A 14,627-nucleotide genomic window follows, 5' to 3' on the forward strand; every position below is an offset into this window, starting at 1 on the left:
CATGCTTTTACACGGGGTAATTGAAGATGTTTATAACCAGTTTCAGCAGTGAATGACAGCAGTTTATTCACCTGGCCCTGCTTCCCTTCAAATCATCCTCAACAGAAGCTTGTCTTTCCAGAAACAGTTTCCTCATGACTCTGGATAATTCACAGATATTGCTGTCAATAGTTTTCGTTGGAACTAACAAAGCAGTAGTCTCTATTAAATATATATTACCATTCCGATGAAAACTGTTTAGAGTTTACTTTGTGCATTGCTAACTTATGGCATGAGCAGCATATTCGAACTAATGCTATTTTGTTATTTATTATTTTAGATTTTTAGATATTTATTATTAAAGAGCTGTGGTCACTGTGTACATTAGGCAACTTGCTTCTACCTATCTCTTCTTTGTTCATGGGTGAAGTCAGACATCATACAACGATATAATATAGTAAAAAATAACAACATAGAACATGTGAAATTAGATACTTTATGATGCGTTGCTGTGATGATGGTGATGGTGTCCACAAGCTTACCTGAAGACAAACCTGAGAGAAATGTCTACATTTGTCTTTTATTTCCTTTTCAACACCAACAGAAACCAACGTAGCATCAAAACATGAGATAATATTACCAATATACAAATGAAGAAGTACACAACAGAAATAAAACTGGTGAATATATAAAAATTAAAATATTAAACTGAAGCACTATACCAAGCCATGCCATTACAGCCATCATCATAAATGCTTCACAGTGCCTAGTTTAACTCTATTTACAACATTCGTTCCTTTCTGGTATATTTCATCATTTCACATATTCAGCTTTGTGATTAACACCCAGCTGTTCAAATCATATTGTATCAAAACTAGCATTTCATAGTGTTTTGATTTAAGATGAGTCTGATATCTGATATACTGTTACATAGGGGCAGAATATAAGGCAGTGAATATCAATTTCACTTTCAATACCACTAAGTTAACAGTACATTAGTAGGGCAAACTCATTCAACTTTGCCTCTAACTAAAGCCCTACAGGTTTAGTGGAAAGATCCATACTAAAGTGATGCATGTGTTGGTGGTTGGTAGTTATGTGGGTTAGCAGTCACAGTTGGAAACCAACTTTTCAACAATTCAACAAACACTTTAATTACTCTGCTAACTAAGTATGATTTTCTCATTAGAAAGTTGGTGGAACTCCTTTGAGGATCCACATCAATTTAGCGCATCTCTTCATCCTGACTACAATCATTCTTCAAGCAGTTAACAGTCTGTAAAAGGACACTGCACTCGAGAAGAAAACGACGATAGCACATTTAGAGGCAGCACTGGGCCTGATGTCTCCTGTCAAAAATGATCTACTCAGCTTTTATACAGCTGTGTTCAGCCATCGAACATTTACAATGACAGCCACAAGTAACCTCTACACTTTCCTCTGTTAAAAACACATATTAAACATCAGTTGATGATGTGTGAACAATAAACTGAAAACACAGTTTCTACAACCACGTTCACTGTGCATCAGTCTTGTGGTGTAGAATGTGTTCCCCATATATTAACTACCTAAACATTGTTCATATGAACTTTAAATGCCCGTATATTCTTTTTCCAGATGTGAGTCCAGTCAGATGTAAAGCCTTGTTTGCACTGAAACATCTTTCTATCCATCTGTAATGACCAATATCCTCACTCACTGCCACTGTAGCAATGTGGCCATTATAAACAATACCAGCAGAGGCAGGCCTGTTCTGTGCTACATGTAATGCCCTAAATTATGGCATTACAATCCAAAGCACATCACAGCTGGGCCAGCTCTGGAGGGAAGTGTCGCTTCTTCGGTCATCTGTGTGGCTGCTGTCCTTCCATCCTTGCTGTCTGTCTGCCTACAGCTGTTCCCTCACTGCACAAAAAAGTCAGGCCAACAGCTGGAGTCATACTACCTTTTTGAGTCACTTGTTCATATGAACCCACAATGAAAAGAAAACAAACACAGAATATTTAGAACATTTCTGGAATAACAATTTTCCAACCAACTAGTCTTTACATGAGTTAAACCTTCAAGGTCATACACATACAAATTAAATAAGAAAAAAATATTTGTGATTAAATTTTTACATGTTAAAACAAAGCCTATAATTCAATGGCTCCTTAGTTTTGATTGACTGTAAATCAATTCTACATCTTAAGACAGTGTGTGTCATTAACTGGAGCACAGGGTATTGCTCCCTCTATTTGGCAATGTTTTGGTACGAGACAGAGCTGGCAGGGTGGTAAGGAGGGGAATGGGCTGAGAATCAATGTAAAAACCTTCATAAAGATGAAGGAAGTCGCGCGTTTCAAACCAAGATGGCACTTATTTACTGCAGCAAACACCTTACATGTGTCATGTTTTTTGTCATGGTGTTTAAAGTGCAGCATAAGGACGCTATATGCAGGCACAGTTATTTGTACCAATCCATGTTCAGTGAATGAATATAGATATGGCATTTCTGTCAGTGATGGCCTCAAACTAAAATTTTCGAATTTTCTCCAATTTCTCCCCAGTTATATTTGTAACAACTTCTCCATTTTCTTCATGCTTCCTCTTTTCCTTCTGTACCAGTTATTTCCCCTTTTCCCTTGTAAAAACACTCCTTTCCTTCAAACAGTCTGTTAACCATAATTTCACAGAATCAGATCTTTTCACTGTTGAGAAAAAGTAAAAAAAAGAAAAGAAAAAAGAAAGCAGAATCTAATCTGCCATGTTAAGGTAGCAACAGAAGATCTGATTTGTTTCACATGGCTGATAAAATTTCAGTATGAGCTACAGGAGTAAAGTGAGTCTCTGAGTGTATGATTCAGTCTCAGAACTCATCGTCAGAGCTGAGCAGCAGGGTCTTTTCGTTGTCCCCGCGTGTGCTGAGGTTACTGTGGCTGCGGGACAGGGGAGGCCCTCCACTTCGCTCCAGAGTGGACTGCTGGGTGTACTGCTGATAAGCTGGGGAGAAGTTATGGATAGCATCCTGGACCATGTCGCCTGGATTCATGGTCTCCTTCAGGCTACTGGAGATGCTCTTCATTGGGGCACAGCGACCTGTAGGTGGGTAGGAAGGTTGCAATATTAATGACAGACAGCTGGAAGAATGAAGGACGAGACATGAAAGTGACAAATGAGTGAAATAAAAACAGAAACTATGTTTTCTTCCAACTGTCAATAAATCATTTAAATGTTGCCAAAAATCATAAGTTTGCAAAATGTAATCAGCAGGATTGGGGGGGGGGGGAGACCACTGAGACTGGGTAAGAACATGAAAAGACAAAAGGTTAAGTCAGTGCAGAATTAACCAGACAACAGAGCAGTCATAGACCCATGATTTAATATCTACAAACTGAATTCATGCTTAACTGAAAACACAGTTAAAATAATGGATATTTAACCACAATCAGGCACAAAAAAGCAAGCAAAACCCACTGTGATGGATACAAACATGGTATAACAAACACAAAATTGTTGTAGAAACACAGCTGACATCAGACCTACCGTACTGTCCATAGATAGGAAATGAGCCTTTCAGTGCAGCACAGTGAAGAAAAGAGAGAAAGGTGACAAGGAGAAACGACACGAGACAGTCAAGATGAAAATGAAGGAATAGAAAAACAAAGTAGAAGAGACACTCAAAATAGATTAGACAGTGTCATAGGAATCAGAGGAAAAAAGGCTGCGACGCAAAGAGTGAGGTCGGGTTAGTTTTGTAAGATTGCAGAAATCAATCTGTATCGAGACCCACTTCAAAACTTTCTGTGCAGGCAGATTATAAAACACACTATGATATACAGGACTACCTGTCTCTTTATCCCTAACGTTTGCAAACAAACAAACACACACACACACACACAACACAGTTCTCTTACCATATGAGTCAAGTCTTTTGTCCATGTAAACCTTGTAAGTAAAGGCATGGCGCAAAGCGACAGCAGCAAAGAACATCTCAATGCAGATAATGAAGTTTTGGTAACCAGCAGCAACCGTACCCTCGCCCACAGAGAAGCCAGCTGAGCTGATCTCAGGGATGGCTCCACATTTCTCCAGAATGGCCAGCAGCATCCCTGAATGGGTGTGAGAAAACCAATGTGATGAAGTGATTTGAAGTGATGAAGATTTGTTATTTCATTTCAGGCAGTGTGGTACAGTAGAATTCAGACCACTTCACAGCAAAATCCAACAAATTAAGGAGGAGCAGCATGAGCCCGGACAGGCAACATGTTGATTTATTTTCACTTATTCATCTGTAAAGTCCAACACATGACACAGCTTGCTAACACACAGTATATGAACCTTGTGTTTACAGCGCATGAATACATTAAAACCCACCTGATAGAAACACACGAATGCTTTTATTCCTACTTAAAACATGGGATAGTGCTGCACTCCAGCCTCTTGTGGCTGAAATGAGTATTACAAAACCAAACACTTCAAAATACTATGCTGACAAAAAAACAACATAAATAAAAAAAAATAAAAATCAGCTATCAACATTGTCACAGATGGAGAAACATGTACTTAAACATAGAAGAGAAGAATGCTATACGTCACAGTGAAGGGGTGTGTGAGTCTGTGTGTTATCAAGCTTAGACGCTTGTCTTCTTACCTTGCCAGAAGGAGAGAAAAATGACTGACTTGACCATGAAGAACTTGAGCACGGGGTTGTACGGGACAAGTAGTTCACGCGTGGCGAAGTAGAAGAGGAAGAGAGCGTAGAGCGACAGGCTGACAGAGATGTTGTAGATAATAGTCACATATAGATAGCCACTGGCCACACTGGAAGAGAGAAAAAGGAATGTGTTTCAGGAGGAAACAAAAACAAAAACAAAAACAAAACAAAACCTGGAGCCGTTTAAATTAAACTGATTTACATCTGGTAGCTACAGAGGGCAAGTTCACGTGTTCATGTTAACGATTTATTATATGGCCAAATAGTGAAAAGCCTTTAGGATCCAAGTTCTGAGAAGCTGCAGACCTTCCTTGTGAAGAATGATGAGTATAACTCATCACAATGTACAACTTAACAGTCTAGTTCCTCATTTCCTTCCTTATGCATACTTGTATATAGCTGTGTGTTGTACAGTGATTCCTCTGTAAATTGTTAATTTATTATCTCTTTTTATTTTTTGAAACTGTTTTGCACACTTTTTACTTGTAGCATTCTTTTCTATTCTTGTCAGCTGCCATGACAAGTGAATTCCTCACTGTGGGATCAATAAAGTTCATCTTCTTCTTCTTCTATTTTACATAACTAAGTAGCTTTAGTTATTTAGTTTCTTAAAGGACAGACATCTGGACTGCAGAGCACCACTCTTGACGTATTTCTATACAGACTGTCATGAGAGATTTTATTGTAATGATCTAAGAAGTGCACGGTAGAGATAACTTTTCTTTTGAAAGTGATTAATCATTACAGATATAAAAACTCTGAGGGCATGTTCAACCAAAGCTGCTTAGACATTATGGTCTGAAAAGACTTTGGACTGAGGTCAGTCAGTGTCTGCAGTAGTGTGACACAACACAGCAAGTTAGAACACAAGAAATCACTAGTCTGAGAGATGTGCATGCTGTGAATGACAGTTTGTAAGTTGCTGTGGAAACATACTTAAAGTCTCCATCTCTGTATTTCCCAAAAGCCTGAAGGATGACGGTGATCACTGCCATCAGAGGTTTCACCACACAGAACTGGAGAGTTGCCTGAGAAAGCAGACGAGAGAGAGAGAGAGAGAGATGAAGCGAGATAAACGTGGTAAGAAAAAGGAGAAAAAATGTCAAAAGAAATACCAGGCCCATAAAAAAAAGCAAAGCTACACCAGTTTGTTTCACTCATAACTCCCATTTAATAGAACTTCTAAATTGATATGAAACTTCAATGGACATTTTTCAGTGACAAGCACATTAAAAGTAAATGACATTACTGTCCTGGGATACCTACAGCAATTCATATAAATTATCTGCAAGTAGATTCTCACATGCTACAGAAATGAATACTGATATGAATATCATATTTAATTTGTCATAAACATGATAAAATGTGCATTAGCACTTCTGTGATGTTGTCATCATCACAGAAGACAATATTTGCTCATCTGAAGCGAAACAGTGAAACTTTGGTACCTGTTTGCAAAACCTGAGGAAACCAATGGAGTACGTCTTTCCCCACAGACAGCATGTCCCATACACACAGCTCGACCTGAGGTGAAGAGCATGTTGATACAGGTCAGAATCGTTGGAAAAAAATGAAATTACTTTACTGACGCAGAAAGAAACAGGATGGAGTAAATTAGGGAAGATGAGAGTAATCAAGACTTACTCGATGGGTTTCCCTCTTATCTCAGCCATGATGGCGCTCTCACCTCCCAGATACTCATAACACAGACTCAGGAAGTTGTAGATGACAAAGGCTGTAAGGTCACACACAGAAAAAAAAAATACTAATCTGGTTTATCCGGGTAACCATTGGTGTCAGAAAAGCCTGAAGCCTGAAGCAATTTTGTACTGCAGGAAGTGCTTGATGCATTAGATAAAAAGACTGATTAGCAAACAGACTGTTAGCAAAATTCAGATCAAGAAATTACACAGTGAAAATGTGAGATTTTGCCAAATTTTGGGTCAGCAATACTTGAACAACATAAAAACATACCGTAATACTAAAGTTCTTACAAAAATATCACATGAATGTTGCTGATGTGGGCTTCATTATTTCTAAAAATATATTGATGCATGATGAACTCTAGGAGCAATTGGTTGTCAACAACTACTGTAATTACAGTTATGTTTTGCTGATTCTGTTTAATAACTGCTGAGCTTTGCATATTGAGACAGAAAGATGACTCATCAACAGGCTTAGAAATGACTGGGTACTGTTAACAGTGAGGTACAAGCTTTAGCAAAATTGTAAGGTATAGTACTGTAGTGCCAGGAGAAGGAAGTGGTTCAGTGTGATAATGGGACTAATGTGGAAACACTGCTGAAGAAAGCAAACACTGAAGAAAGCTAATGGTAATTTGGTAATGGTTGGGAGAAATCATACAGAGTGTAGCTAAATTGAAGGATATTGCAGTCATGCTATGTGTTACACAAAGTTAACAGAAATCATCACAGATTCAAACAGGATTTTCAACTTTCTAAGCAGATTTATGTCTTGAGACGACTGCTGTAGTGTCATTCACCCACGCATTTGTCATGCATGGTGCCGTTTAATAAATGCAATGAAAGTGACATTGACATACTTTAACATCCACCTTTCTTATACTTTCTTATACAACATGTAGTCCCAAAAAAGCACAGATTACATTTATATCATATATTGTGCAGCGGTCCAAAACAGTTATTTATTTATTTGGCTTTTTGCTAAGAAGGAACACATCATTTAAGAAATCTGACTAGACTGCATCCTGATCCCAACAACTGGTGTCCCTGAGTGAGCACAATGTGTTTCATCTGCTCCAGGTGTCGTCAGGCTAATTTAAGGGCAGCCCACGGATACCCCCCCCCCCCCAGCTGTCTTTACTGTTTAAAATGACTGAGCTTAAAAGCAAGCCTGTAACTGTAGCACATTAACAGCCAGAATACAGTCAGCACAGTGCTGGCTCTGTTGCGTAACTACACATGCAATATTTTTTCACTCTCAAATACACTATTACCACTTTTATCTTGGGAAGGACTGGCAGTATGAAAGACAAAAATAATATAATGAACAATCACAACATCAATATCTGACAGATTTAATAATAATAACAGGATATAAATGTCTTAGTCATTAATCTAGATCCTTAATTGTGAAGACACAGCTCACAATGCCAGTACTATGTCTTAACAAATCTAATAGTCTCTCACTACTATTTAATAGCATAAACAGTTACCTCTTTTTTTTAATACACTTTTCTACCATTTAATCATTCTGAAAAATTTACTAAATTGTGAGACAAGTTTAGGAACACACACACCCTTTTACCGACCGCTGAGTGAGCTAATGTGTGTTTGTGTGTTTGAGTGAGTGACAGGGCAGCACTATTAAATGTCTGCCTGTACACTGACATTGACTATTTGACATTACAAGTCCAAAGGTGCTGGCCTTCCATGCATTCTCTCAGCCACTCTAACAGCTGCTACAAGGTAGGATGACCCTACAGAGTACAGCAGACTGACCACAATGTTACCTTCCATTGCAATGTTAGCCTTTCACATAACATGACGTTGTTATTGTATTCACAGGCGTGCAAAGAATGAAGGTTTCAAGATCAGTTTATCTGTCAGTTCTGTTTGATTAATCCATTAACTGTTGATAAATTGTTAATACAACCAACAGTGTAAAGACCGAAGATATTCAATTTGCAATAACAAAAACAGATAAAAGCATCAAAACCTCATAATTGAGAGGCTTGAACCAGTGGATATTTGGCATCTTTGCTTTCCTGCAGACTAATAATTTCAGCACTACAACTACATTCATGCAATTAGCCTAATAAAACACATATGATGGTAGAATAATTTTCATTCGGTAAACTGTCATCAACACAACCATAGCATTTTATATAGGTGTTTGATTCTCAGATTCTGTATGAATAAGCTGAGGAATTAGATGCAATAGACACATTTTAGCTGGTAAGATCAAGAACAAGCTTACAATTTATATGTTCACAGTAAGATGCCTTGTAAAGTCTTCAAAATGATTGGCTCGTTTTTATAGAGTTGCTAGGAAACAGGTTTCCCCTCCCCTGCAATCCCAAGAGGCCAAGGAGACATGAGAACAAAGATGGCAACCTTTGTAATGAAGAAACTGCAAAGGCCATCTGCCACTGAGGTATCACAATACATTAATTTTCTCACTCTTGTTTCTACTGGGAGCCAAAAGACACATTGGAACAAAAAACACTCACTTTAGCTGCTGTGGTGAATACTGAACTGCTGTTTGCACGCCAAATACAGCAGCATGTAATTGAGCCTGCAGCAGAAAATGCCAGCGTACTAGTACATTGCACTGCGTTCCTCTATCCACTCACCTTCATAGCAGTCTCGAACTGTGTCAAAATACACATAATACTCCTCATTGGTGAAGAAAAGTAGGCTGAGCCAGGAGTCGAAGGCATAGATGGGGACTATGAAGAGGATCCTAACTATGTGCCTCTGTTCATTTGGAGAGCTGTAGTAACGTAGGTGCATGTAGATCTAAAAAGAAGAGAGATGACAAAAGAAAACTTTTTATTATTCTGTCTCAACTTTGGTGCACAAATGAGTCACTCCCAAAGCCTGAAACTGACATCAGGCATCAAACACTGCCACAGCTGGGAATAATGATGACCATATGTGTGGACAGTTACTGAAAGCGGTATGTTCTTTAGGAGTACAACTATGGTATTTTGGATCAGAACTACAAAAACTGCAGGTTTTGACTTTTAACTTAACTTTTAACTAACTTTTAACAACAATATCAGCCTTTCCTTAGTTTGTAAGAGAGCAGCTAATACATTTTTTCTTGATGGCATCATATTAAATCATGTGGGCTCTGGGCTTTCCAAGAGAGCTGCTCACAATTGTGTGAAACATGCAAAGTATCATTATACATTATACAGTCTATACAAAAAATTGTACAGTTTTTGAAACAGCAACACACTGTCACTTTAAAAAACATAAAAGAGGAAGACACTGTGAAGGGATTGGGAAACCACAGGTCCAAACATGGTGGATAACTGACTTAGCTGACCAATTCCTGCCTCATAAAACCTGCATGTGTGTTCTCATCAGGCTTTAGACTGTCTGTACAGGTCAGAGTACAGCCAGTACACATTTGCCTCAGCTGTATGCTCGAACAGTATGATGCTGAAAGGTGTGTGTTGTGTACATGCACTGACACATGGGGTTGTTTTGGGTAAATGATATGGAGCTTTTATCACTCCTATTGAGAGCAGCAGACGGCAGGAAGAACAGGGTGGGCTTTTGTCACCAACACCTCTGTCTGCTCCATCCGGCTCCTTTCCGCTTACACAATGTCCCACCTATCACCTTTCCAGGACTGTAAACAGACACACACCTTGGGTAAAATAACAAATAAAGGGTGACAACACACCAAGCGAGACCATGCACTCCACTACCAGGGCTTGTTGCTAGGCAACCCTCCTAACTCTTCTCCACACACACACACACACACACACACACACACACACACACTCTCTCTCGCACACATCTCCTGCTCTTTGGTGTTTCAGTTGAGCCAGGAGCACCTGTTGCCAGAGTGACAGAGGGAGGGCTCTTCTTGAGCTCAGTATTTGAAGAGCAACAGCAAACAATGGAGGACAAATCATTAACCTGAGCCTCAGGACCAATAGATCTCTCTTACATATATAGGGTTGCTTAGGACTATGGGGACTGATGAACCGACACAAACAAGGCAAAGAGCATGTATGCTCTGTACTGTACTGCACTGCACTTATCTCTACTACTAACAAATAACACCTCAACTGTCAAAACACAAAAAACAAAATATGTCCCATTACAATTTTTTAAATACCTTGTCCTCACATCCTCTGATGTCTACAGGGTACAAGCAGTTAAGACAGCGTCTTGCCATACTTGCTATATGGCCAACTTACGTGAAGCATTTATTAAATGTTGTTTGTGTTTCAGAGAGCATAATCAACTTCAGTCAGTCAACATTTGGTGCCTGTCCTTGTGAAACAATGTGAGCATATAAATTGTAAGCTTGTTCTTGATCTTACCAGCTAAAATATGTTTACTGCATCTCATTCCTCAGCACATTCATACAGAATTTGAGAATCAAACAATCAGTCATATGACATGCTATGGTTGTGTTGATGACAATTTGCTGAATGAAAATTATTCTATCATCTTATGTGTTTTATTAGGCGAATTGCATGAACGCAACTGTAGTGCTGAAATTATTCGTCTGCAGGAGTGGATAAGCTGGAAATTGGTCAGTATTTGCATCTTCTTCTCACAGGATATGAAACTTTCTAAATGCATGGACACGCTCACAGAGGTAAAATAACAGGGGCTCATGGGAAAAGGCTCATGGATGTATATGTGCCTAATGGATTTTTATTTGCATTTGTTGAAATGCAGCTGTGTGTGCTCAACATACCTAACTTTGATACATGAAGATTAAAAAAGAGGGGCATAGACTGCAAAGACCATGAGCAAGATTTATGTATTGTCCCAGTCCTTCATCTTCACCCCAAAAGCTGCACGTATTTGTACTTTGTATTAAGCTACTGTGCTTTTCCAGATCAATACACAAGGAGTAAGGAGATATTCTTATGCTGCTGCCCATTCAGACCGATAATATTATAGAATAAAAAAATGATAATCTCCTCATTCATTTTATTCAGACAACAGCACTGACGAGACAGTCCCAGACTGTATATAGCTCCAGATCAAAAATCTTTGAAAAAACTCATGGACACATCACTCTAACTTGATCATATCTTTTACTCTTCCAATGGTACTAAGAGAGCAGTTATTGAGCAAAAAACAAACTGAAACTGAATTTGACCCCTCTGACCATTATATCATCTGCAATCTTACCTGGTGACAAGTGATCAGAAGAGCTGTCCAAACAAAAAACCCCGATATAGTTTGGGCAGTGGAGGTCATGAGGAAAATTGGCTCTTCTGGTGTGACCACTGGGGCATCTGGTATCCAGGAGGAGTTGGGTCCTTGTGGGGCCACAGTAGCTGGGGGCCCCGGGGCAAAGCCAACAGGAGAGTCATTCCTCAACCTCTGTGACAGGGTTATGTCTCGCTGCCAAATCTGACTCATCTATATGAAGAAAGGGTGTAGAGACTTCATCAACAAATTAATTCAGCCTACACATTTTAAATATAACCTGAAACAATTTCATATCACACACTATGTAAATGCATCGCATACTCTAAAACCTAAGCCTCATGCCAATATCCACTAAGGTTAGAATGAGAAAATCAAAAAAGATACACAGCAGAGCAAATTGGGACACTGTGCAGATCTAGAGACATCAAAAGAGAGGGACTGAAAAGGGGAGACATAAGGTAGGTGGGTGAGGAGAGACTGATAAAGAGTGTAGAAGCCACACATGCCAGCACGGGGGGGGTGTGGGCTGAATCAGTCAAACACAGCGAATCAGTGTGACAGCGACAAGCTGAGGGCTGCTGACCCAATTTCTCCCGTTCTTTTTGTCTGTGCTTTGCTGAGAACACAACAAAGTGTAGTGTAACCAGAAATGGCGTTAAACATGACCATATTTCTTCAGAGTTACAGAACAATTTTGCACAAATCAGCACCAAAGTTCAGGCGTAACGCAGATGCTGCAATACGATTCTTGACATGAAATTGAAATAAAGTATCCCCATTCAAAAGCAAACACTCTATAATGGATAAAAACATTCTTAAAGGAACAGTTCACCCAAAAATGAAAATCTTATCGTATCTCCTCACCCCATGGCAAATGAAAGTCGGGTGAAGTTTCTTAGTTCACAAAGCATTCCTGGAGATTGACTGAAAAATGGCATTGCAGTATTCTGCTCCATACATCTCCTCTGGTATAATCCAAAAATCTCCAAAAGCCCCAAGACCCTGAACTGATCTGAAGATGATGTTTAAACCGCAAGTACATGCATTCGAGCTTAAGCACCCACTTCAAACTGGGTGCGCACTAACACTTTAAAAAAGGTGTACATAACATTTTATAAATCAATTTGGGATCTCAGGGCTTCCTAAGGCGTGGATTTTTATCAATGTAAATCCAGTCCTGACCGGTTTCATTTGTTTAGGAGAATGCTGCAATGTTGTTTAGACTTTACACTGGTATGGGGCTGCGAAGATAATGAACTGAAAATGAATGTGAAAATAAGACAGACCAAACTTGGGCTTGCAACATCAAAAGCATCCAGAAAGGTGCTCCATATGCCGACACCCTCATCATCAAATTATTGCAATCTCTGAGCACTGCCATCTCTCCAACTACGTCAGTGTCTTGATGTGGATTCCAGGAAGGCAATAATCTAATAATTCACAGTGAAAACTAATTTCACAATGACTCTCAAACCCCCATGCACTACCTAAATATAGGTTTGTGCTCAATGTGTTCATGGATGACTCATGCTGGTTGCCAAAGCCTCAATCAGCTTACGGCAATGGACTAACTAGAGACAAATCAGCATGTCACATGCACAAAAGAATTATGTTAATCTATTAGGCAAAGAAGCTGTGAGAAAATCAATTTTGGACAGCACATAAAATTCAACTACATTCCTGCATTGTTTTTAATAATAACATAATTCATGTTATTATTCATGCATTTTAACATGATTACCATCACAAAAACTATTTAAGAACTCAATTTTAGTGTCAGAACAGATGTGATGCACATTATATTATAGCATAGTATACTGATGTTAAGGGAGGGTCTTTCCATTTATCATAGTGTCTGTCTGATTTATATTGCCTAGCAATAAGATTCTACTTATTTACCACCTGTGATTAGATGAAGGTAAATCTGTCAAAACACGTAGTAATTTTAAAGATACATTCTATAAATGACATAAGAAATATAAAAATAGGAGAATTTGGGGTGAGGCCTGTGTTAATACAAGCACTGCCGACGATCACAGGCACCAGCTACAAAAACAAAGCTCAGTGCTTTCCAGTGAGCCACAGACGAGAGAGTGAGAGGCAACTCACCAATCCTGCTGACTGTACCCGTGGGTAGATTTCAAAACATGTATTGTACTTTGACTTCAATGAAAACCAGGAGTCTTTGTGACAGGCCATTCTAAGTCCGGATACTGGAGGAGCGGCCTGACAACATCTGGCCGCTGACGCTGTGTTCAGAGGCACTGAAGACCACAGTACTACTTAGCAGTGACCACAACTATCACAAATACCACAAAGAGCGAGTTTTCTCAGGTTTCAGCCTAAAGTGACAATATGCATGAATATGAATATCGAGCTGCATTTTAAAGGGTGACATCATACTTAATGGAAATCCAGCCTGGTCAAAGTATCTACCTCAGTATTGCTGATTCTGATTACGTACTGAAATTGTCTACGAGTAAAGAAAAACACATTAAACTCTGTATGGTAGCCGTAATTCAGTGCTCGTTGCTCCATCCTGCTGCTTTACTTACCTCCTCTGCAGTTGTTTGATCTGCGCTGGTTTGAATCAAAGCATCAATTTAGCTCATCGTCTCGAGTCGAGAGCAAACCCTTTGGAGTGAAAAAAGAAGTTAAGAGGCCGAGCGATAAAATTCAGACAGTCGGATAGGTTATAATCTTATCACTGCATCTTTGTTTGAACCCCGGAAGCTTGACTTTTTATAAAGGCAAGTGTCGGCAGCTGAGCTTTACACCGAGCGCTGCTAGCTAGCGTTAGCCAGCCTTCCTAGCCTGGCGCTAGCTTGGTATTGCTTCTCCTCGTAAAGTCGAAAAAAAGCAAAGATATCTTGCAAGCTTTTAAGAAACAACACATTCAGTTAAAATATTACTGCGTATATGAAAAAAAGCGGTTTTACCTTGTCATTTCTTATCCAAAAGTGGTGAACTGGACACCGTTAGTTCATCCACATCGTCAGTTCCCTGTGGTGGCAACAACAGCAAAAACTCCGCTATCTGCGCATGCGTAGTCA

At 39.2% G+C, this 14,627-nt stretch overlaps 1 protein-coding gene across 1 annotated transcript; it reads right to left on the minus strand.

The window, feature by feature from the left end:
• Positions 1-540: 540 nt before the first annotated feature.
• LOC124073235 (transmembrane protein 184B-like) lies at positions 541-14,625 on the minus strand. Its single transcript, XM_046415330.1, has 10 exons — positions 14,514-14,625; positions 14,130-14,208; positions 11,551-11,784; positions 9,012-9,177; positions 6,320-6,410; positions 6,124-6,199; positions 5,612-5,703; positions 4,613-4,782; positions 3,876-4,070; positions 541-3,057 (listed from the first exon to the last, which is right to left on the minus strand). Exons 3-10 carry the CDS (start codon positions 11,782-11,784, stop codon positions 2,828-2,830), a joined length of 1,254 nt encoding a protein of 417 aa, XP_046271286.1. The 5' UTR covers positions 14,130-14,208; positions 14,514-14,625; the 3' UTR covers positions 541-2,827.
• Between the last annotated feature and the right edge of the window lie 2 nt (positions 14,626-14,627).

This window comes from Scatophagus argus, chromosome 16, assembly GCF_020382885.2.
Source record: "Scatophagus argus isolate fScaArg1 chromosome 16, fScaArg1.pri, whole genome shotgun sequence".
Classification (NCBI taxonomy): domain Eukaryota; kingdom Metazoa; phylum Chordata; class Actinopteri; family Scatophagidae; genus Scatophagus; species Scatophagus argus.